Source organism: Miniopterus schreibersii, assembly GCF_964146895.1.
Source record: "Miniopterus schreibersii genome assembly, chromosome: 16".
NCBI classification, from domain to species: domain Eukaryota; kingdom Metazoa; phylum Chordata; class Mammalia; order Chiroptera; family Miniopteridae; genus Miniopterus; species Miniopterus schreibersii.
The window spans coordinates 24,173,934-24,193,594 of NC_138116.1; the positions used below are offsets into that span (position 1 = coordinate 24,173,934).

Genomic DNA, 19,661 nt, shown 5'->3' on the forward strand with positions numbered 1-19,661 from the left:
CTGGAAGGCAGTGCCATCTGAAAGGACAAAGCCATTTCCACTACGACCCCATCCCCTTGCCGGGCCTTGTACCAGGCACCCAGCAGCTCCTCAAGCCCCACTATTCTGAATTTGGCACTCAGTCCTTGCCCAAGTCTGCCCTTTCCATCCGGTTTCCTAATGCTCTTTCCAACCCACCCACCCCCAGTCCAGCCACTTCTCCCACCTGCGTTAAAATCTATTCAGCTCAAAAAAGTGTCCCCAAGGTGGAATTAACTCTCGTCTTCCCGCCTAGAGCTAATCTACTACCTTTTCCCTACACACATCCGTGCACTTGGCACACGACCATGTACCTTACATTAGATAGAATCGGAGTCCGCCTCCCTCCGACACCCATCCCCGCTGTGAGCACCCTGAGGAGGGGCCTGAGGGCTGTTTATTCTTCCCCTCACAACTCCCTTTCCACCCAAAGTTTAATCAGAGTTTGTTGAATACACTGGAAACAGGATGCACAAGGGTCCCAGATCCAGAAGCGGACATCCTACAAACGCCCTTAAACGCTCACTCTAAGGGGCAACTCCTTCGGCTGTCAGGGTCCCCAGACGGGCGCCGCCCCACCTCGCGCAAACTACCGGACGCCCGCACGAGGCCGAGAGCAAGCCAGGACACCCGTCACGTGATTCTCCAGTCACATGATCCCTGGAAAAGGCGGGGGGAGGAGGAGAGAGGCGGGGAGGGAGGAGAGTGAATTGAGTAGAAAAGCAGCGCAGCATTCCAGGCTGGCCCCGCCTCTACGCCGAGGAGTAGCCAACGGGAGCTGGAGAGCCCGGACGCCTGGCCAATGGAAACCGAGGTGGGCGGGCCATCACGCTGCCAGGCCCGGGTCCCTGAGCCGCCGGGCCGCTGCTCCTCCAGCGAGCGCGGAGCGGGACGCAGGTAAGGAGGTCGGCCGCGCAGAGCTCTCGCTTCCCCTTTCCCAAGGGCCCGGCCACGGGGACGTGGGGGCTTGAGGATCCTCCGGAGTTTCTTTCGGGAGGCAAGAGAAGACTCGCTTAGAGAATCTTCTTTGGGGGTTTGCGATGCACTTGGAGGGAGCTTTATGAAGGGTGGCAATCTAAGCAGAATGGCAGTGATCCTCATTGGAAGGGACGCTCTGCCTCTACCTTCTAGCGTCCCCGGAAGCTGCGGCCCCTTCCCCCAAGCAGGGACCACTCTGTTTTTGAGTCGGCTCCGCCCCCCGCGCCTGGTGGTGGTGGTGGTGGTGGCGGTAGGTAGTCCCCGCGCGGCTGGGAACGGGAGAGGCGCCCGCCCTGGTCCCCGAGCTCAGAGGGCTGGAAGTGGGACTTGAGACCCTGGTCTCCTCAAAGGACTTGGGAGTGGTTGTGTCTGGCTCTCCCTCGCTTCCTTTCTTGCGCGTTGGGACAAGCTAACTTCCGCTTTTCCCGGCCACATTTTCCCCCCTGGCTTAGGCTCCTCGCAGTTGGGTTGGTTCAAATGCTGGGAATCTCTTGCTCCTGACACTCAGAGTTGGGGGGTGCCACCTAGTGGAAGATGACAGAGCTGGGGGCTTGAATAGGCTCCGGTTCTCCCTCTCTGTTTTGGCAGTGTGGATGGGATGGGGTGAGAGAGGCCGCCACTAAACCCTCCAGGGAGGAATTGGGCTCCCCGCTCTCCCATCCCTGGTCCTGAGGGTGTGTGTCTGCCTGTGTGTTCAGTAGACACATACGCTATACTTCCTAACCTCAGGATACCCAAGAAGGACAACAAACATAAATCAGTAGGGTGTTGAATAGTCTGGCATCTGTACAGTCAGGCCTAAGCCAAGAAGTGGGTGGGGCCAGCTGTAGATCTCTTGCCTGGGAGCTGTGGGTGTGGCGCAGAAAGTACAAGGGGCAGGGGTCCAGGACCACCTTCTTCATCCTAACCTGGCCAGGAGATGGCCTCCTGGGAATGGGCTTTGAGCTGGGGAAGGGGCACCGAAACAAGGAGCAACTTTTGAGGCTCTCGCAATCAGTGGTGGCAATTCTAGGACTAGGACCAGTGCTCTATCCTGGGAGCTTCTGCTCTCCCCATTTCTGTCCTGCCTGGGCCACCTGCCCAGGGGATGCTTTTGTCCCACTTCTCTGCTTGGACCCTAGGCCTCTTCCTTCCTAGGGTTTGTGATCCATTCCCAGGCACTGTCCATGGTGCCACATGTGAAATGAATCCAGGTCCAATAGGCTCTGGAGCCATCAAAGCCTGTCATCTCAATGACTTGATATATAACATGGGCATGTTACTTACCATCTCTGAGTCTGTCTCCTCCTTTGAAAAGTAAAGGTAATAATTACTACTTTGGATGGTGGTTGCAAAGAAGAAAGAAAATAATGGAGAGTGTTTAAACTGGCTCCCAAGAGGCTCAACAAACATTGCTCTTTTTACCCCTCTACCCCGTTAAACTAGTGGGGCTGGCTAAGCTTGGGGGAAAGTTGTTTAGGAAGTGAGAGGCTGCACCCCATCCCACAGACAGAGGCTGGTTCCTTCTGCTGACTCCGGAGCAGCAGCTGGGTGGGCTCTTGTGGTCTCTCTTCATGTGCAGCTGAGTTTCGGCTCCAGGATATTGGGAGAGGCCGGGGTAGGGGGGTGGTATATTTGAGGAGTCTGAAAGGTCCTGGTGGTGTTGAGGGCCCTTAGAACATAGTGTCTCAAAGGCTGACCCAGTCTGTGCGTCCCTTTCCCATGGTGAGGAGGGGACAGTCAGTGAGCAGGCGGTGGCTGGCCTCTGGGGAGGGCAGCCCAGCCTCCACTGGCCACTTCACTTCCCTTTTCTCAAGTTTCTCAACCCCGTGGTTTTCCATGTTGTCATGTGACATACCCTCCCCCACCACAGGCCTTAGCAGGGTGCAGGTGTGAACACAGTATCAGGCAAGGAGGCATCCAGAGGGGCTAGCTGGGGAAGTGAAAGCCTGGCTTTTCTTCAGAGGGGGAATCAGTCCTTGCACCCCAGCATGTCCTCCCGTTGGCTACTGATGCCTCCCCCACACCCCAGAGGGGCCCCTATTCCCACAGATCAGACCCACAAAACCCACAAGTCTTCCTGACTTACATGACCACATCTCTACACATTTACCCACAGAGACTCAGATGTTAGGCCACATGTTGAAGACACAGATTCACACATACTCATGTCAGCCTTCATGCTCATGGGTGTACACGCACTAGTGCATGTGTGACACACACACAGGACACATGTAGGAAGCTGAATCTCAGGCCCCACATCTTGCTTCCTCCTTGGACAAGGAGTTGTGGGGGAGGCTTAGGTAGTCCCGGGCCTGGACCTGGGACTGGGCCTAGGGGAAGATTGCCCCAGAATCAAGTGGCATGGACTTAAGCTAGTTGCTAAATGTCTCTTGGTATTTTGCAGGTGGACCATGTGGACTCTGGTGAGCTTGGTGGCCTTAGTGACAGGACTGGTGTCTGGAACACTGTGCCCAGATGGTCAGCTCTGCCCTGTGGCTTGCTGCTTGGACCCAGGAGGAGCCAGCTACAGCTGCTGCAATCCTGTTCCGGTGAGTGCTTTCAGCCCAGGCAAGAGCTGACAGGTGGGATTTCCCAAAAGGTCATCTTGGATGGGCCAGAGGAAGGGGCCAGACTCTGGTCCTTTGCTTTATCTTCTCCTCTCTTCCCAGAACAAACGGCCCACAGCACTTAGCAGGCATCTGGGCAGACCCTGCCGTATCGATGCCCATTGCTCTCCTGGCCACTCCTGCCTCCATAGTGTCTTGGGGACCTCCAGCTGCTGCCCATTCCCAGAGGTGAGGGTACCATTAGCTCAATGGAGGGGCTCAGGTCTGTGTTTACACGTTTCCTGAAGTCTTCCACCCCAGGTAAAAGGGCCTAGTCAATGCAGGTGTCTCTGTGTCCCACAGGCCGTGTCATGCGGGGATGGCCGCCACTGCTGCCCAAGGGGCTTCCACTGCAGTGCTGATGGGCAGTCCTGCTTCCGAAGATCAGGTGCAGTAGGGGTGGAGGTGGAGGGCAGGCAGATGGGCGGCATGTAGAGCTGGAGCACCCAGGAGCCCAGCTGGCTGGGTGACCCTGATTTCTGCTCTTCTGTCCTCATTCATTTGGCATCTGTACTAAGCAACCTCCCTGCTCTGGACAGAGGGGCAGCACTGGGGCTAGGAGGGGAAGGAGAGAATGCAAGACCCCAGGCCTGGGGCCAGGCATTGCAGGGGTGGGGAGAGGCCAAATTGTGCTGGTTTAATGCCAACCCAGTCAATGGATGCCCCTGCCCTGTTCCATATTGCTGAGCCAAGGCCTGGCTTGTGGGAGAGTGGTTTAAGAGTGCCTGGGGCCCTTGGCTGGGTGGCTCAGTTGGTTGGAGCATTGTCCCAAACACCAAAAGGTTGCAGGTTTGATTCCAGGTCAGGGCACATACCTAGGTTGGGGGTTTGATACTCAGTGGGGCCATGTATGGGAGGCAACTGATCAATGTTTCTCTCTCACATCAGTGTTTCTCTCTCCCCTCTCTTCTTTCTAAAATCAGTAAAACATATCCTCCAGTGAGGATTAAAAAAGAGTACCTAGGAGAATACTGAGTTCTCATGCCAGCTCCCCAATCCCCTGTAGCTGGGTCTGCAGGCCCTGTGCCAGCAGCTTCTTGAGTGATGGGGGTAATGACCTTCACTGACTGGGTTGGTGGAATCCTGGGTCATCTTATCCACAGATACCAACCCCTTGGGTGCCGTCCAGTGCCCCAACAGCCAGTTCGAGTGCCCCAACTCCTCCACATGCTGCACTATGCTTGATGGCTCCTGGGGATGCTGCCCCATGCCCCAGGTACAGGTTTGGGAAGATAGGGGTGGGTGGGGGTGACAGCAGGGGTAGAGTGAGGGGCTGGAGGGGGCAAAGACAGAATCAGGACCATCTCCCCTCAGGCTTCTTGCTGCAAAGACAAGGTGCACTGCTGCCCCCATGGTACCTCCTGTGACCTGGCTCATTCCCGTTGCCTCACAGCCGTGGGCACCCACCCCCTGGCAAAGAAGATCCCCGCACAAAGGACTAATAGAACAGGTGAGGAGATGGGACAGCATCAGGTTGGGGGTTGGAAGTGAGGAGAGACCTTACCTGGCTTCTAGCTGGGGAAAAGTTCCCCTCTACCCTGGCTGCCCCTTACACCTTTTTCCCCTTCCAGGGATCATGTGCCCAGATGGACAGTCCCAGTGCCCTGATGGTTCTACCTGCTGTGAACTTCCTGATGGGAAGTATGGCTGCTGCCCAATGCCTAATGTGAGTGAGGGGCTATAACCAGTTGGCTTATGTGCCCACAGCCACCTAGCCTGGACACCTACCTTTCAGAGACTCCTGGGGAGTGAGGCTGACAGGTTGCTGGGAGCCTGGCTGCTCAGGACTTATGCCACCCCCTAGTGGGGGATTGGGGCAGTGCCAACTGTCAGCCTGACTTCCTTGTGCTGGGTTAAGACTGGAAGTCACAAAGACCCACCCCTGCCTTCACCTAGGCCATCTGCTGCTCCGACCACCTGCACTGCTGTCCCCAGGACACTGTGTGCGACCTGGCCCGGCTTAAGTGCCTTTCCAAGGAGAACGCTACGCACCTCTTCACCAAGCTGCCAGCACACACAGGTACCAGAAGCAGGCCACAGCCTATTCCACCTCCTCCATGAGGAGGAGCTCTCCACCAGGCTGTTCCAGGAACAGATATGAGGGCAGGGGACTGATGGCTGCATGGAGGGGCCAGGGCAGGTACAGCCCCCTTTTCTCCACATTGGGCCTCACCGTAGGATCTCTGCCAGGGGTGGCCTTCCATGCTCAACATTTGGTTCCAACTATGGAGCCCGCAAAGGGTAGATACCCCAGAGGGTCCCCAGTGCCATTGCTCACCTGTCCTCCTTGCCCAACTCAGTGCAGGAGGTAAAGTGCGACATGGAAGTGAGCTGCCCAGATGACTATACCTGCTGCCGCCTACAATCAGGGGCCTGGGGCTGCTGCCCTTTTGTTCAGGTACCCAGGAGTGGTGGGTGGTCTGGGCTGAGCAGAGGGTGGCAGCCAGCTATGCCCCTGTGCCTACTGTACCCTCTCTATCCATCCTAGGCTGTGTGCTGTGAAGACCATATACACTGCTGCCCGGCTGGGTTTAAGTGTAACACAGAAAAGGGTACCTGTGAACAGGAAGGCCACCAGCTGTCCTGGATGGAGCAGGCCCCAGCCCGCTCCAGCCTACCAGACCCCCAAGCCATGAAGAGGGATGTCCCCTGTGATAATGTCACCAGCTGCCCCCCCTCCAATACCTGCTGTCGACTCATGTCTGGAGAGTGGGGCTGCTGTCCTGTCCCAGAGGTGCATGGCTAGTGGGGTAACATTGGGGGGACAGTGTCTTTGGCTGGGCAGGTGGCTCAACTCCTGTTACCTTGCTCCTCTGCTCTCTGCCTAGCCCACAGTGATACACCAGCTCTCAGATTTCATTCCTAGCTGGAGGAACTGAGCAGGAGAGGCAGAGTGGGGTAGGGGCTCAGTGTTTCATCCCATATAGTATAGCTTCCTAGACCACTCTTTCTGCCCCCTCCTCCTGCACCCACCAGGCTGTCTGCTGCTCGGATCACCAGCACTGCTGCCCTCAGGGCTACACGTGCTTGGCTGAGGGGCAGTGTCAGAGGGGCAACAAGATTGTGGCTGGACTGGAGAAGATGCCTGCCCACCGGGCTTCCTTGTCCCAACCCAAAGACGTGGGCTGTGATCAGCACACCAGCTGCCCAGTGGGCCAGACCTGCTGCCCAAGCCTGAGTAAGGGCTGGGCCTGTTGCCAGTTGCCCCACGTGAGTACCCACCTGCCTACCACTGGAGTGGGGAGCTGAGTCCTGGGAGTGAGAGGGACAAGAGCATAATGCCAGTCTGTCCCCCTAGGCCGTGTGCTGTGAGGACCACGAGCATTGCTGCCCCACTGGGTACTCCTGCAATGTGAAGGCCCGAACCTGTGAGAAGGAGGTGGATTCTGCCCACCCTGCTGCCCACCTGACCGTTGGCCCTAATGTGGGCGTGGGGGCTGTGGAATGTGGAGGGGGGCACTTCTGCCATGATAACCAGACCTGCTGCCGAGATAGCCGTGGGAACTGGGCCTGCTGTCCCTATCGCCAGGTCAGTGCCACCCCCCCTTCCCCGGAGCTGGGTGTGTGCCTGGCTAGGTCCTCTTTTGTCTAACTCTCATACCCTCCTCTGACCATCCAGGGCATCTGTTGTGCAGACCAGCGTCACTGCTGTCCTGCTGGCTTCCACTGTGGGGCCAAAGGCACCAAGTGTTTACGCCGGGAGACCCTGCGCTGGGACACTCCTTTGAGGGTCCCAGTCCCAAGACAGCTGCTGTGAGGAGGGATTGAGGACCAAAGACACATCATAGCCCTCAGTACCCTGCTCAGAGGGTGCCCACTGCTCAGGCCTCCCCATCACCTCTCCCCCACCAAATTCTCCTGGATCCCCCATTCTGAGTCCCCCCCATCATTGAGGTGAGGTCTCAGTCTAAGGCCTTCCCTATTAGATGGGGAGCTGTGGCAAAAGCCATTTTACAAGCTGTCATCCCCTCCTCCAATTTCTGTGGACCCTGTGGCCAGGTGCTCTTCCCTATCCACAGGTGTGTGTATGTGTGTGTGTATGTATGTGTTTCAATAAAGTTTGTACACTTTCTTAATAGAGTCTGATTTGGCCACCCTGCCTGCCCTCCACAGCGGACCCTTGAGCAGACGCCCCCATCCAGCACCCACATTCCCTCAACCCCACAGACACACACAGTTAATCTCACCAGTTTTATATTTGCTGTTGCCCACAGTGATCCCATCACATTATCCCCTGTTCCCCAGAGACTCCCCAGCCACTAGCCCTGTGACTTAGTAGCCCAGAGGTGGGCTAGTCAGCAAGCAGCACCCCTCCCTTCCCAGGGGTCCACAGAGAATGCCCCTCCCTTCCCAGCCCTCATAGGAGCAGCTGAGGCCTGGTTGCCCCTCCTGCTTTCCCACAATAGAACTTTCTATATACAGCCACGTTTATACAGGCACTGCTTCCCCCCACCCAGCCCTCCTCCCCAGCACCTCCCAATAGGGGTCTGGACCCCTCCCGCCACCTTCTTGGAGACAGACATAAGGTCCCTCCCAAGACATTACCCAGCATATACTACTGGACAGCTCCGCAGGCCCCTGGGTACTTTTCAAAGCCCAGTGCTAAGAACAAGTGCCCCTGCAACCCCTGGGGCGCGCACCCTGGGAACGGGCCCAGGCGGACAGGGTGGAGCCCGACCCGGAGGCTGCGCCAGGCCGGGAGGGGGTGCTATTTGACGTTGAACACCATCAGCGGCCGCTCCTCTCGCCGCTGCCAAGGGCTCTTCTTGTCGCCCGCCTCGTCGCCCACCTCTGCCCCCAGCTCGTCTTCCGGACTGGTGAGCGAGTCGCGCCGTAGCTCGCTGGCGCTGCTGCGGGAACTGTCCCCGCGGCTGCGGCCCCGACCCCGGGGTACCGTGGCCGCTCGGCCCTCCGGCGCTGCCACCTCGTCCAGCAGCGGTGTCAGCGAGTTGTCCTCCGGGGAGCAGAGGCCCGTGCGGCTCTCGCTGCTGCTGGGCTCCGTGTCCTCGCTGAGCGCCAGGCGCGGGGGTGCGGGTGGGGGCGGTGGGGGTGGGACGGCCGTCGGGGCGCGCTCTCGCTCCTCGCGCAGGGGCCGCCGACGGGCAGGCCGCGCCTCGTGCACGTCGACGCCCGAGTCCAGGCTGGCATCGGTGCTCCGGCCGCCACCCGCCTGCAGGTCGATGTAGGAGTGGCGCACCTGCGAGTTGGAGCGCCCGTCGAGGGACACAAACCAGGCGCGTGGGTGCGGCTTCACGCCCAGTTCGAGGAGCTTCTTCTCGGTCAGCGCCTGCAGCTCCCCGTTGAGCTGTGCCATGGTTGACTCGTTGAACAGCACGGGGATGGTGACCGAGCCGCTGACCGGCGCCGAGCGCCCGCCCCCCCAGCCCTCGCTGCCGCCACCCCCGCTGCCCTCGGCTCCCGCGCCGGAGTGGCCCTGCATCAGCGGGCGCTGGGGGTCGGGCTGGGGAAAAGGGCGCGCTGGGCCGGGGGCCGTGCCCTCGGGAGGGATGGGCTCGTCGCCCGCCCCCGCGGCTCCGCCCTCGCCGCCCAGGCGCACGTAGTGCGCAGGGATCACCAGGGTGGGCATGACGTTGCGGTAGACACTGTCCTTAAGGTGGTCGATGGAGCCGCAGAAGATGAGCTGCCCAGCCTGGCTGAGCGACGGCGGCCGCGCCAGCTGGTCCACCGACTGCGACAGCAGGAAGTCGGGGGTCTTGCTCTCGGCCGCCCCCTTGTGGCCCAGGTAGTGCTCGAAGGGTGGCGGAGGCGAGGGCGGCTCTGGCAGGAAGGCCGTGGCCCCAGAGGGCCCCCGCCGGTACTCCTCTAGGCCTGGCTCCAGCCCGCCAGGGCCCTCGATGGAACGGGCGCCCTTCAGCCCGGCGACCTCGCCCCCGCGGGCACCTGCAGGCTCGGCGGCCGGGCGGCAGGCAGAGCGCGGCTTGGCGCGGAAGAAGTCATCCCTGGTGGCCGCCAAGTCGCGGGAGCTGGAAAAGGCGGAGTGGAGGGGGCCTGGAGGTGGAGCCTCGGGGTCCCCCGGCGGGGCAGGCTCTAGTGATCCTCCACAGATGAGGTGGAGCTGGGACATCGAGGTGGCCTGGTCTCGTTTGTTGCCGTCAGAGGGCCCGGAGAGCTGCAGCTTGCGGTGCTGTTGCCTAGGCTTCAGGCAGCGCCTCCTGGAGAGAAGGCAGAGGGGGACCCTTAGGAAAGAGTGAGGCCAGAGCAGCTCCCCAACGCCCACAGCTGCAAGATCAGGGGTTGATATAATTGAAGGGGTCGGAACAATGCCTGGGACTAAACAAAGAAACAAAAACTCCCGGGAGAAGTTTGTGGAAAGAGCTTGCATGTCTGTGGGAGGTCCAGGTAGCAGCTGTGCCCATTTGGGTCCCTCCCGGGTAAGTTGCATTTCTGCTCATGAAGGAGGTGCAGTGAGAACCTAGGAGGGGCGCCTAAGCCGGAGGTCCCAGGGAAGTGAGAGCTGGGCTGGTAGGAGCAACGTCAGGTAGTCTCTAGAGGGTCCTGGCCTACAGGTCCTGCCTCCTCTCTCCCACTTCTCTCAAGCCACCAGCCTTTCAGCCTTTGCATATGCATATGCCCTGCTTTCCAGTCAGCGTCTTTGAAGATCAGACTGTGCTTTTATGCATTTGGGGGGCCTGAGCGCCCAACACAAGGGCAGGCCTAGAGCAGGCCTCCTTCTGCATGGGATGAGAGAAGGGGGGGTCTGGGTGTCACTCACCGGCAATAGTAGATGAGCAGGCACAGCAGAATGAGCACCAGCAGGGCCAGGGCTGCCAGGATGGTGAGCAGGAAGATGGTATGGTAGGTGCCAATGTCCTGGATGCCTGATGTGATGGTGACCAGCCCTGTGCCAGGCAAGGGCTTAGCGTTCCAGGTGTGGATGCCCTTCCTGCCTTTTAAGAGGAGTCCACTCTCCCAGCCTCCCCTTCCCCCACTGCCCCCTGTCCTCCCCACCACACTCTCACCAGCTGTGGGGGAGGCCATGGCAGCGGCCCAGTACCCCAGCTGAGGGGAGACGAAGGTCCAGTAGAGCTGCCGGCCTTCCTTACGAATCACACCGGTGCCATTGCGTACCCACAACCCTGGGAGAGGCAGGGATTGCATCAGACTCAGTGTCCTCCCATCTAAGACTCTATTCCCAAACTCCAGCTCCGGCAACCCCCTGAAGCACTCACCGCTCTTGGGGTCAAACCTCCAGGCTGGAATGCTGGTGCCCACAGCAAGGGCTCGAGGCTCTGAGGGCACAGGCAGAGACAGGTGAATGGGGCCTGACAGCGGCACTTCTGTCCCATTGCCTGTCAGCAGGTGAACACTCACGGCGGCCAGGGGCAGCAGCTCCAGCCAGGAGCCATTGCCTGGAGGAAGGTAACACAGGGCTGAGGGCTAAACCCTTGAGGTGGGGGACCTCCCTTCCATGCCTGGCACCCAGCATACCTGAGCTGGAGGCCTCAGTGCCCAGGAAGGCAGGGAAAGCCCGCATTTCCTGCTGGGTGCTGGCAGGTGTGAGTGAGGCCCAGAGCTGGCTGTAAGTGGAGCTGACAGGCAGGCGGGCAGCCCGCCGCTGGAACTGCACCCAGGGCTGGGAGCGGGCACCTGGATGGAGAGAGGAGGGGCTGCAGTGGCATGGCCAGGGACAAGACTGCCTAGGGACCAGAGCAGAAAGCAAGTATCTAAGGAGAGGTGGGGCCAGTGGGTCAGGCCACTTGGGAGAGAACTGGGTAGCCATAGAATGTTAATTTGGAAGCCACATGGACCAGAAATCTAGTCCTGGCTGTGTGACCCTGAGCAAGTTACTTGCTCTCTGAAAGTTTCCTTATTAACCTATAAAGTGATGACATTCACCTGGCTGGAGTGGCTCAGTGGTTGAGCTTTGACCTATGATCCAGGAGATCACAGTTCGATTCCCGGTCAGGGCACATGCCTGGGTTGCAGGCTCAATCCCCAGCGGGGGGCGTGCAGGAGGCAGCCAATCAATGAGCCGATCTCTCATCACTGATATTTCTCTCTCTCTCTCTCTCTCTCTCCTTCGTCTCTCTGAAATCAATAAAAATATATTTTTTTTAAATAAAAAAAGTGATGAGGTTCATGTCCTCAGTTAGTCTCCAGTGTGGCAGGCACTGTGTTAGGTGCTGGGGATACAAAAATGAGTAAGACACAAGTCACAATTCCCTGCCTTCAAGTTCAGTCCAGTGTGGCGAGGTCTGTTAGGGAACCCATAGAACTTTCTGCTCTGATGGATGGAAATGTTCTGTATCTGTGGTGCCCATTACAGCACCCACCAGACACACATGGCTAGTAAGCACTTGAAAGATGGCTAGTGTACTGTGACTGAGAACTGGATTTATTTCTAATTTTTAAAATTTTAATTTTTAAAAAATTTATTTAAATTTAAATCGCTACATGTGGCTAGTGGCTACTGCATTAGACAGCTCAGGCTTTGTGTGCACTTTGTGTGTTGTCTGCCTAGCTTGAGGTTGCGAGGATGAAAACAGAATTCTGATGCAACATTGAAATAGCTAACATTTGTTAAGCTTTGATATGCTGGGTAATTTTCCAGGTAGGTTACCTATATTAAAACCCCTGTAATCAGCCTTGACCAGCATGGTTCAGTGGTTAGAGTATTGGCTCATCCACTGAAGGGTCATGGGTTCAATTCCTGGTCAAGGGCACGTACCTGGGTTGCAAGTTCCCCTCCCCGACTGGGGTGCATGTGGGAGGCAACCAATTGGTGTGGCTCTCTCACACAGATGTTTCTCCCCCCCCTTCCACTCTCTCTAGAATCAATGGGGAGAAATATCCTCAGGTAAGAATTAACAACAACAAAAATACCCTGTAATTAGCACAACAGCCCCTGACATAGGTACCTTTATCATCAACCCCATTTTGTAGGTGCAGAAATGGAGACGGGAGATCAATAACTTGCCCAAGATCACAATCCTGGAGCCCGGCTGAAGCCCATGCAGTCTGGGGACAGAACGTGTCCACCATTCCATCCTGCCTCACCATTACACTAGAGGGATGTAGGGTGCAAGGGGAGTTTGGCTCGCCCAGCTCGCGAGGCCCTGTGGCGCTTCGTAGGATAAAACAGCCAGGAAAGAAAGTGGAAAGGGACTTCCAGGAGGACTGCCAGGAGAAAGGCCCAGTGACACTAGGCAGCATGCTGGGCAGGGGCCTCCAGGTGACCGGAGCAGGTGTGTGAGGCAGTGGCAGGTCAGGTCCCAGAGGGCATATGAAGAAGTCTAGGTTTTATACTAAAGTAGTGGGAGCTGTGGAGGCTTTAAGCTAGGGGGCTATGAAGGGTTCCTTTGGCATTTTAGAAACCTCCAAAGAAATTTTAGAAGCTTCTGTTTCAGGGTCAGAGACATGATGGTGAGCAAATGAATGATTTCGGATAAGGGCTCGAGCTAAGAATATAAATTGAGGGGGTTCTCCCGCTCCAAAACCCACTGTGGCTCCCTAGTACTAGCTAGATGGAGTTGCCCCTCTTCCAGGCTTCATCAACCAGGCTGTACCAGGCGCCCCTCCTGCATAGCCAGACCGGAGCATCCCGTTCTGCCCCTACCTCTGGAAGATTGCCCCAGGCCTTCCTCTCTAGTGAAGGGACCCTTGCCCCCTCCTCAACTCCCAAGTCCATGCAGTCCCACAGCTCCCTTCACCAAATTCTCTCATCCTGCAACACTCACAGGTTAGGGTTTCCTCAATATTGAATGCAGCTGCCCTCTACTCCACCGCCTCTCCTGCTCTGTAATTATTTCAAGGTTTGCGATGACCTGTTTGTGTGTCTTCCTACTTGCCTGTGAACTCTACAAGGCAGGGAGTGGGTCTGTTCTTCCTCACGTTGTTCCCAGCACCAGACACAGTGCCCAGCACAGCCTAGGTGCCGCAGTCAGTCTTAGTTGATTGAGACTGAAAGCTCGTGGTACCCCAAGGCCACTGCAGGATCGCTCCAGGCCTTGCACTCCATTGGTGTTCAATACCTTGGAATGACGCTCTCATGGTCTTCTAACATGGCCAAGCACCCAGTAGGTGTGCAAAAAGGATGTGGAGGCCCACTGAAGATAAAGGGGGCAGGGAGTGGAATTCTAATGGTAGGAGTAGAGGGAGAATAGAAACCACGAGAAGCCCCAATAACAAAAAACATTTATTGACCACTTTCTGTGCTATTTTGCATGCTTGATAATATTTGATCCTTACCTCAATTTGATGACATAGATTCTATCATCATCACATCTTATAGATGAACAAACTGAGGCTCAGAGGGTTAAGTGACTTGCTCAGGTGCACCCAGCTAGTATGAAAGAGCAGAGCTCTCTATATCCAGGTCAGGGCAGGAAGAGGAGCTTGGGGTGGGCAGGGGGAGCCTTACCAGGAGAACCCAAGAGGATGTGCACCAGGTCCTCATAGAGGATGAGGGTGGCCGGCCTCTCGGGGAGCAGGTAGAGGCTGACTGACGCATACACTGCGGGAGGAGTGGCCTGTCAGTCCAGGGGAACCCCCAGGGGGGATTCCCTCTATCAGAATCCTAGTGACTCTACCCCAGCCCCCTCTGCATACCCCAGCCCAGGCAGCAGCTGCTGGAAAGCCTCCCCCCCCCAGGACTATTTTGGGAAGGGGTTGAGGGGGTCAGCTGCTGTCCCCCCCTCCACCTGCCCCTGCACTCACAGGGCAGCTTGTCAACACGCCAGGGCACGGAGTTGGTGAGGAAGCCAGGGCGGGCAGCAGTGACCAGCACCCAGGTGCCCAAGCGGTAACTGAGGGGCAGTGTGGCCACACCCTCTGAGTCCGTGGTGCCAGCGGCCAGCAGCATACGGTTCCCAAACACATCCACTGAGGCCTGGGCCAAAGGCACCAGCTCCCCGCTCACATACACCTGAACCTTGATCAGGATCTCTGTGGACAAGATGAGGTGAGGAGAGTAAGGAGAAGAGAGAGGAGGAAGAGAATGCTAGGGGGAGGCCCAAGATCAGAGGAGGGGGCTGTAGCTTTGGGGCCAAGACTAGACAAGATATAAAAGCCAGCATTTACAGAGCCCTCAATTAAACTTCACATCAGCCTGTGAGGTAGGGGGTACTGCTTCATCAAGTCTAACATGCGCACTTTTACACATTTTAACATTTCTGAACTCAGGCTATTGCCTATGGTTGGTGATGTCATAATTATAATTGGCAGCATTTTTTTCCTTCTCACTGGTACATGAAATAATGGTGTATCTTCCAGTCAATGATGTATTAGACCTGATAAAACATGCTCTTAGCCCATTTTACTGATAAACTGAGGCTCAAAGAATTTATATACTTGTACTACAGTTAAGTGGGAGATCTAAGATCCAAACCTGGGAATTGACCTCTAGACCTAAATTCTTAACCACTGGACCCTATGGGGCTGGTGTCAGGGAGAGGAGAGGAAAGGGAGGGTTGAGAAAGAACGAATAAATGGAGAACCAGGGGCTGCAAGTAGAGAGGAGAGAGGCCAGGATTCAGCCATTTGGAAGAAGGATGGGGCGCTGGGTCAGAGTTTGGGTTCTCAGGAAGAAACTAAGAAGGGGACACTAGGGAATTGGTCATTCACATCATTCATCTTCCCAGAACTCTTTGCACAAACCTGTTTCTCTTCAGATTTAGGGACTCACCCCAACCCTGAAACCCAAACAAGTACCTCCTGACCCCTCCTCCTCAGTGTACTGCTGGGGGGACCCCTCCCAGCTGGTCGGCTAAAGTCAGTCACCACAGTAATGCCCTCATTCCTCCCAGAAGATGGGCAGGGAGCTGGGGCCCTGGCAAAGGGAAAGAGACTGGAGGAGGGGAGAGATCCAGGCCCAAGGGAAACTGGTGTGGAGGGGGCTGAGAAGGGGAGTCCAAGTCCTTTGCTTTCCAGCCAACTCTGCCCCTAGCCCATGGATGGTCTGTCTAGCAGGTATCCTGATCTCAGGAGGTGATGGGGGGGCATACCTAGAGTTTTTCTCACGGATTTCCCAGGCAGCCTCTCTGATTCAGAGCACCATCTACCCCTTTCCACTCAGTGCAGCCACTCCCTCAAGAGCATGTCTCATTCCTACTTTGCTGCTAATAACGGGAGGAAGTGTCATGCTTGGAAAGGTACAGAGACCTAAGTGCAAGCCCCAGGAGGCAGGTGGGGGATGGGCTGAGTGCAGGACACAAAACTAGGGGAGTCCAGGTACAGAGGGAAGAGCCAGGAGCTGAGGGACCTGAGCTCTGCAGGGCACGGGAAGGTCAGGATGCCTCAACAGTGACAGGTGTCTTATCTCAGGCTTCCAACCCCAAGGCCAGTGCCACGCCTGCCCCTGGCATCTCATCCAGCTGCTCCTGAACCCACTACTCTGTCCCCTCCCAGGCCAAAGCCCAATTCTGCAGGGTGGGTGCACACACTCGACCCTTTCCTGCTTTTTGGTTCTCCTGGGAACTGGCAGCCTTCCCTCCACCCCGTAGTAGGAATTCTGAGAAGCTAGAGGGGCCTGGCTATTTCCTACCCCCACCCCAGGCTGGGAGCAGCTGGATGGAACAGCTGGGAAGAGGAAACCCAGGAGTATGGACTATGGTCATCTGACGGAATGCCTTGGGTTCAAAACAGGGGTTCCTCAGAAAAGGGGAGAGCTCAGGGAACAAAACACGGGTGTGCAGGTAAGGTCTGAAGGAGGCAAAAGCGCCAAACTAGGGGATGAGGGGGCAGGTGCCTAGTAGATTTCCTTCCCCCTTCCCCTCAACTGGGCTTCCAGCCAGCAGCCTGGGAGAGCCCTGATCCTGGCTCTATTCCAGCCAATTCCCTGGGCCCCCTCCCCTGGAGTGCAAGACTTGAGAAAGGCTTTCTGAGAAACTAGGGCCCATTCCTAGCCACCAAAGCTCCTCTGGTCCCCCCAGAACGCAGGGAAGACTAAGGCCAGAGGAGAACCTTTCCCATTCCTCAAAGCCTGACGTTCCACACAGCATCCGCTTCTCCTGGCTTCAGCCCTGCCTCATTCCAGGAGGAAATCCGACCGCCTCCCTTCATCCGGACCCCACTTCCCTCATGGAGATTCCCCCACCCTGCTTTTCCTGCCAGCTCCTTAGTGGGGAGGTGAGGAGTGTAGAGCACCAGTTCAGGTTCAGGCAGGGATGGGGCCCAGAGGCAGGAGAGGGGAGAGCAGTAGCTGGGTGGTGGGGCGGGAGGCTAGGAGGGGGGTTCAGGGCTGGAGTGGGTGGAGTACCTTGAGAACCTAAGCTAGTGAGGGAGTCACGGTCTAGCTCTCCCACCAGCTCCCGCTGCAGGAGCCACCCCGCCCCCACCTCACACACCCACCTGGGCCGAGTGAGGCGCTGGGAGGGTCTCCTCCACTGCGATGGAGAGGTGAGATGAGGAGGGGGTGATCTGGGAGCGGACTGGGGACAGGAGTGGCCCGAGGTCTGCTGGACGGGACCCAGGCACCTGCCCTCCCAACTGGCACTGCCCATAGCTAGCCAGCTCAGCATGGCTCCGCCACCACAGCCCTGCCATGCGCTTTGAGCTAGAAATCACAACGTACCCCTTTTTTTCAGAGCCCTCCCAACTGCAGCCCCTTCTCCTTCACGGGATGAGCAGCGTCTCTTTGGTGCACCCCAAAATCTAAACCTGGGGGGGCGGTTGGGGGCTATCAGGCTCCAAGGCGAAGAACCCCATTCGAACAGTCAATCCGCTCGAAGCCTCCCCCACTCCCCTCTCTCCCCTCCCCCAGTCAAACCCGGCTCTAGGCGCCCAGCCCCCGTCCGGGCCCAGGCTGGCAGCCGACGCCTGAGCCCCCACCCAGCCGGGTCTGGAGCGAGGAGCCCGCAGGGGGCTGCGGAGCGGGCGCCCGCCCGAGCCCGCCCCTGGGCGGGTGTCTTCGGTAGACAATGGGTCAGGCAGCGGCGCCTCGCGGACCAGGAGGGAGAAAAACAAGGCAGGAGAGGGCGGCGGCACAGAGCCTGGGGACCCCAGCCCTCCCCATTGTGTCTCCCCGAGACCCCCTCCCCGGAGGTCCTCCTCTCCCCGGTAAGCTCCGAACCCAGGTCGCCCATCTACCCCACCCAAATCCAGGGGATAGGATAGCCCCCAATTCACCAGCGCCGCCAAGAGGGGGCTGGCGGGCGGGGGCCCGATAGGGGTGGGGGGCGCAGGCTGGCGATCGCTGCCCCTCCGGGCCGAGACTCACCCTGCGGGCTGGGGGGCTCCGGCGGCGATTTGCCGGGAGCCCGGGAGGCGCCGCCGAGCAGCAGCCCCAGCAGCGGTAGCAGCCGCGCGAGGACGCTGGGGCCACTGGGCGGCGGCATCGCGGGGCTCGGCCCGGCCCTAGCGGCCCATGGCTCCCGCCCGGCCCCGCTCGGCCGGCCCCGCTCAGCCCCAGCTCTGCGCTGCTCGGGCTCCCGCTCTGGCTGCGGCGGCCGCTCAGCGCGATTGTCTCCGCCCGGAGCCGCCGCCAGCGCCCCCTGCAGGCGGCGCCCCATCCCGCGGGTACCGCCCCCTCACCCGCCAGCTCCGCCCGCCGCGCGCCGCAGGGGCCAGAGCTCAGCCCACCGGCAGCCAGCAGCCTGCGCTTCAGACCCAGAGCTGCAGGGGAGTGTAGCGAACGGGGCCCAATCGCCAGGGGGCTTGGAGTTCCAGAGTCCCCGAAATTGGGGGGGGGGGGGGGGATGGCTCTTGCTTGCAACACACTCAAATAGGTGAGTCGTCATGAGCGTCTTCAAAAAGTGTAAGAACTGCCCTGCTTCACCGCTCCCTTTTCTCCGCACAAACATTCGCTCAGCGCTGGGGAGGTAGGGCGCAGGCCCGGGAATCAGTCCCGGTTCTTATCTAGCCTCTCATTAAGCCTCGAGCAAGTTACTTAGCCTTCCTTTAAAGTGAGAATAGTAATCTCTACCTCGTGGAGGTGTTGTAAAGATTAAATGAGATGATGTAAAAGGTCTAGCACTTGCCTGACCAGGTGCTATTGTTGGCCCAGGTAATAAGATCTATTGATGGGCTATCTTAATGGTTAGGAAGTTCTAGAGGTGGAAACGGCCTGTCTCTCCCACTGAGAATCACGGGTTGGTCTTCCTGGTTCTGGTTCATGAATGACAATCTGAGTCTTTTCCTTCTTCCTCAGAGATTGAACCCCACCATTAAAGATAGCTACTGGACTGTCCTCTAGCCCCAGCCAAGCTCTTTCCTTTCAGTTTCTGGTTGTCATCCTCGCTCAGTTTCTGGGTGGCCAAATCCTCTTCTAATCTGGTATCCCCTTCCTGGTTCTCTCTGGCTTGTGACCTTTTCTTTCTCAAAATGTGGTGCCCTGGAGAGGATTGGATACCTAGGGCAAGGAACCCAGGAATGCAGGCTTCTCTTCTGGTGCTTCTCTGCTGGTTAGACCTTCTGATTAAGGGGACCTTGTTTTGAGATTGTGGACAAAACCACCAAATTTCCCTTCCCTTCCCTTCCCTTCCCTTCCCTTCCCTTCCCTTCCCTTCCCTTCCCTTCCCTTCCCTTCCCTTCCCTTCCCTTCCCTTCCCTTCCCTTCCCTTCCCTTCCCTTCCCTTCCCTTCCCTTCCCTCCCCTCCCCTCCCCTCCCCTCCCCTCCCCTCCCCTCCCCTCCCCTCCCCTCCCCTCCCCTCCCCTCCCCTCCCCTCCTCTCCTCTCCCCTCCCCTCCCCTTCCTCCCCTTCTCCCTCATAAATTTCCATCTAACCAGATTTCCCAGTCCTGTTCTTATGTAACCAAATTTTTGGAACCTCAGCACATGATTTAGCACCCCTCCCTGGTGAATTTCATCTTTGGTTACAACCCAACTTTACAATCTGTCAAGGCTGCCTGAATCTGCTTCAGTCACCCGTTGTATTGGAGCTCCCTCTCAGCCAGCAGCCATCTGCATGGTGAAGGGACTTGTGGCAACACCAAGCAGCCCAGGGCTAGGATGGAGCTTTGGGACATCCCCATAGAGACATCGTTCAGCTTTATCAAAATAGTTTTCAATCCAAGTCTCTATCATCCACCTCACATTTCTGTCTCGTGTATAAGGACAAATGCCAAATGCTTTGTTGGATCAAGATAAATTGTCTGGGGCCATCCAATTGCAATGGCAGAG

General features: G+C 57.7%; 2 protein-coding genes across 3 annotated transcripts; one reads left to right on the forward strand and one right to left on the reverse strand.

The window, feature by feature from the left end:
* Positions 1-711: 711 nt before the first annotated feature.
* Positions 712-7,656, forward strand: GRN (granulin precursor). The gene is made up of 13 exons (XM_081116227.1): positions 712-915; positions 3,383-3,527; positions 3,648-3,773; positions 3,888-3,972; positions 4,688-4,800; positions 4,899-5,034; positions 5,156-5,250; positions 5,481-5,604; positions 5,885-5,982; positions 6,073-6,318; positions 6,561-6,794; positions 6,883-7,113; positions 7,204-7,656. The coding sequence occupies exons 1-13, from the start codon at positions 821-823 to the stop codon at positions 7,339-7,341; spliced, it is 1,866 nt and encodes a 621-aa protein (XP_080972353.1). The 5' UTR covers positions 712-820; the 3' UTR covers positions 7,342-7,656.
* A 105-nt stretch (positions 7,657-7,761) lies between these two features.
* FAM171A2 (family with sequence similarity 171 member A2) lies at positions 7,762-17,989 on the reverse strand. Of its 2 annotated transcripts, XM_081161098.1 has the most exons (8): positions 17,761-17,989; positions 14,262-14,489; positions 13,966-14,058; positions 11,034-11,192; positions 10,775-10,954; positions 10,565-10,681; positions 10,318-10,444; positions 7,762-9,757 (listed from the first exon to the last, which is right to left on the reverse strand). In XM_081161098.1, exons 1-8 carry the CDS (start codon positions 17,876-17,878, stop codon positions 8,293-8,295), a joined length of 2,487 nt encoding a protein of 828 aa, XP_081017224.1. In that variant the 5' UTR covers positions 17,879-17,989; the 3' UTR covers positions 7,762-8,292. The 2 variants fall into 2 exon arrangements, with proteins under 2 accessions (XP_081017224.1, XP_081017225.1); XM_081161099.1 differs by lacking the exons at positions 13,966-14,058; positions 14,262-14,489.
* Positions 17,990-19,661: the final 1,672 nt, after the last annotated feature.

What these genes read in the sequence shown, in the direction of transcription:
- FAM171A2 (XM_081161098.1), bottom strand. Translation starts at nt 17,878, where the DNA reads ATGCCGCCGCCCAGTGGCCCCAGCGTCCTCGCGCGGCTGCTACCGCTG. An exon ending in GCGTGTTGACAAGCTGCCCT is followed by an intron (nt 14,059 to 14,261) that starts GTGAGTGCAGGG and finishes CTCCTCCCGCAG; the next exon opens with TGTATGCGTCAGTCAGCCTC. An exon ending in CACTGAGGCCTCCAGCTCAG is followed by an intron (nt 10,955 to 11,033) that starts GTATGCTGGGTG and finishes ACCTTCCTCCAG; the next exon opens with GCAATGGCTCCTGGCTGGAG.
- GRN (XM_081116227.1), top strand. Translation starts at nt 821, where the DNA reads ATGGAAACCGAGGTGGGCGGGCCATCACGCTGCCAGGCCCGGGTCCCT. An exon ending in GCTGCTGCCCTTTTGTTCAG is followed by an intron (nt 5,983 to 6,072) that starts GTACCCAGGAGT and finishes TATCCATCCTAG; the next exon opens with GCTGTGTGCTGTGAAGACCA. An exon ending in CCTGCTGTCCCTATCGCCAG is followed by an intron (nt 7,114 to 7,203) that starts GTCAGTGCCACC and finishes CTGACCATCCAG; the next exon opens with GGCATCTGTTGTGCAGACCA.